The 3814-nt window shown below is 30.8% G+C and overlaps 1 protein-coding gene across 1 annotated transcript; it reads left to right on the forward strand.

Annotated features, from left to right (window-relative positions):
- Positions 1 to 1475: 1475 nt before the first annotated feature.
- LOC120167550 (transcription factor BEE 3-like) lies at positions 1476 to 2839 on the forward strand. The gene is made up of 6 exons (XM_039176535.1): positions 1476 to 1866; positions 1971 to 2090; positions 2181 to 2246; positions 2335 to 2403; positions 2504 to 2581; positions 2654 to 2839. Exons 1-6 carry the CDS (start codon positions 1516 to 1518, stop codon positions 2837 to 2839), a joined length of 870 nt encoding a protein of 289 aa, XP_039032466.1. The 5' UTR covers positions 1476 to 1515.
- Positions 2840 to 3814: the final 975 nt, after the last annotated feature.

Consider the following 3814-nt stretch of genomic DNA (forward strand, 5'->3'; position numbering starts at 1 on the left):
GGATACTTGGTTTCGTATTGAATGTTTGATTAAAGGATAGCACCTTTGTACACTAGCCAAAATGCTTTTGATGTATCAATTTTATGTCTAAATGCATGACTTAGACAACATTTCCAACTTATATTATTTGGATTTTTTGAAAAAAATTATATAATATCTAAAATAAATATAATCTTTCATATCTTTAAAACAAAATAATATCATGTGTTTCAACGTATTGAAATTCATAATTTTTAAAATTCTTAGTATTTAAAAATATATATTATTATTTATATTTTAAAAAATCAAATATATCTAACACACAAAACACAAAAAGATTATGGAAAGACATGTGGGTGGTGACAAAGTACCCCAAAACAAAATTGTAATGATTATAAGAACACATTCATACACACCCATATTCTTTCATCCAAATAATTCCATGGATCCTATGCTAAATTAATTTGATTATTATAATAGAAAATAACGAAAATATAAAATCAAATACACTATTTCTTAATTTTTATTTTTTATTGAATGCTTACTGTTGGCATAATTGTTTTCTATAAAAAGAATTTTTTAGCCATCCACTAATTCCAAAAATTAAAACATACAAAAATAACAAATACTAAAGAAGATGAAAAATGTTTTCTATCTTAGCTAAAAGCTCCTCAACATGGGACCATACAGGTAGAAAGATCACTGAAGCTTAAATGCCACGTTGTCACCTCAAAATACATCCATTTTTAACAGCAATGGATCGAGCCACAGATAAAAATTTTATATTTTAATATATTTAAGACATGTTCTATTAATAATTTATTTTTTATTTTTTACAATTTTATATATTTATTCTTGATTTTTTAAAATTTTATATATTTATTCTTTTAAAATATATAAATTCGCTCCTTACTATAAAATCTTATACGTTTCTCTAATTTTTGCCAAACTATAACTCTCATTTGAAATTGGTCGTTAAGCTTTAGAATATTATAATTTCATTCCCAAATTATGACTCTCATTCTAAATTAGTCCTTAAACTTTTAAATATTCTAATTTCATCCCTAGGCTATGACCCTCTTTCTATATTAGTCCTAAAACTTTTGAATATTCCAATTTTATCCCCAAATTCATCCAAATATGTAATTAATTTCAACCATAGTTTAACTTAAATTTTGTTATTTTGAACATATAGTAGTATAACTTGGCCTAACAATTTTATTTACAAGGGATGTGATTAGTATATACGTATAGTTTGGGTTGAAATGGAAATATTCAAAAAATTTAAGGACTAATTTGGAATGATAATCATAGTTTAGGGATGAATTTGGAATATTTAAAATTTTAAGGATCAATTTAAAATGAGGGTCATACTTTGAGAACACATGATGCAATTAACTAAAAAAATCTAAACAACCTTTTACATATGTGCATATTGATTTTGGACTCCACACTATAAATACTAGTCCCATTCCTCATTATCCAGCCCACCCATTTAAAAACAAAAAAACAAAGAACTATACCCCATAATTTCTAATGGCCGGTTTCACATCAGACTTGCATAGTTTTAAACATTCATTTTCTTTCTTGGATTTTGATCCTCCCATGGAATCACTCAGCCAATTCACAGAGCTAAACCCACGTCTCATGGATAATTCACTCCTGAATTACCAAAGCTTCTTGCCGGACAACATCTTCAGCAATCAAGCACAGGCAATTCCAGGAGGAAACTTGCAGAGTTCAGTCTCAGTTGTTCAGCCCATTGTCACTGCTAAAACCGAGTTCCATGAAAGCAATAAGAGAAAAGTATCGGATGTATTTAAAGGATGTTCTGGGAATTACTCATCATCTCCTCAGATTTCTCAAAGCGAAAACAAGAGAAAAAATGTAAGTACACTGTACACATATGTTATGTTCAAAGCACTGGTATTTTCATTTTTAGCATCCATTAACCCCACAAGCTAATTTGATTTGATTCGATTGTTGTGCAGAATTTGAGTAAAGGGAAAAGAGCAAAAGGTATTGAGAAGGAAGTGGAGAAACCAAAAGAAGTAGTTCATGTTAGAGCCAAAAGAGGTCAAGCTACGGATAGTCACAGTTTGACAGAAAGGGTACATATTTATTATAACTCATTTCATTTCTCAAGAAATTGACATTGGTTCATTTTTTAAATAATGCATTAATTTTGTGTCAATCATCAGGTTAGAAGAGGGAAAATAAATGAGAGACTAAGAAGCTTGCAGGATATTGTTCCAGGGTGCTGTAAGGTAATTTAACACTTTTCTTCCTTCAAGAACAATGAACTTTTTCCAGGGCCAAAACAATACAATTTTCACTGTGTTCAACAATCTACAGACCATGGGGATGGTAGTAACGTTAGATGTGATAATCAATTATGTCCAGTCCTTGCAGAATCAGATTGAGGTGATCTGAAACAAAGATTCAAATCAATAAACAATATGTATATATGTATGCATGAATCTATAAGATTCACTAACCTAACAAGGTTTGCTAAATGTTACAGTTTCTTTCGATGAAGCTGACAGCAGCAAGCACATACTATGACTTCAACTCTGAGTCAGATGCCATGGAAAGAATGCAGGTGCTTTGTTTTTATAAAAGATTATTACTTTCAATATTATGGTTCTGAAATGTATCAATCACATAATTTCAGAGGGAAAAGGCACAGGAAACAGAAGAGTTGGAAAGATTGATGAGAGAAATGTTCCTCACTAGCATGAGTGAAATCTTTATACCTATAATTTTTTGGCAGTCACATAGCATTAATCAAATTCCTTTCCTGCACTATTTGTTTACATTTTCTTCTTCTTCAAGTCTCTCTCTGGTCAATTTCCTTTGATTTAAGCTCAAAAACATGGAAACATGACTGCTAAATTCGACAGTTTTTCTCAGTGGAGCCACATCGTGCAAAAGTTTAATTGATTGATGATCAACGTTAATGACAGCATATATAAAGAGCCAAAAGAAATTTGGACTTGGAGACAATAAACTTAACATGAATAAGGACTTAAGTTAAATAATCCAAATCAGTTCCTTCAGAATAGACTTCACTTCCATTTAAGACAAAAGTTTAATGACAAAATTAGTAAAATCCCATTGTTAATTGATTACCAAAAAAAACCCGACAAATGAAGCAGACCTGAGTTTTCATGCATCTCATATTGATTCAATCAAAGCTTTTTTTTCAAACTATAAACACTTGAGCTGTAGTTCTACCTTCATTTTTAATGTATAAGAAACAAGCATCTCATGTTGATTGCCTTTATTTTTTATTGCTGGAATTTCACCTCGACTCGTTCTTCAACCCCACAATGCTTCTGAAATCTTCTGGTTTGAACCCAAAGTACATATATTTAAATGCAAATATTATTCCTTTAAAAACAAGATTTTTTTTTTTAAAAAAAAAATCCTACAAAGTGCTTGATGCAAATAGAGGTTACTATTGGAGAGGGAACAAACTCTTGTAATTACAGGGCCAATAGAAACAATAGCCAATTTGTCGAATACACATGAATCAAAATAACTGGATCCCACAACAGAAGGATACATGAAATCTAATGGATGTTGCCAATTCATGAAGTGGATGATTGGAGGAGGGGAACAAATTTTAGTTGTTTATTGCTAGTTATATTTTGTTTAATAGTGCAATGTAAAAAGGAAAAGGGTAGATGCAGTGCATACAAGAGGTTGAAGGGGTGCAAAAGGAGGACAGCTTGAGATGGACCTTAACCATTGGCAATGTGGCCATGTGGGTTCTCCAACATCTATGATAAGAGCTTATGAACCTTTTAAAGCCACTTTAAAGCCACTTTTT

This window comes from Hibiscus syriacus, unplaced genomic scaffold (assembly GCF_006381635.1).
Source record: "Hibiscus syriacus cultivar Baekdansim isolate YM2019G1 unplaced genomic scaffold, ASM638163v2 tig00003041_pilon, whole genome shotgun sequence".
Taxonomy (NCBI): Eukaryota; Viridiplantae; Streptophyta; class Magnoliopsida; order Malvales; family Malvaceae; genus Hibiscus; species Hibiscus syriacus.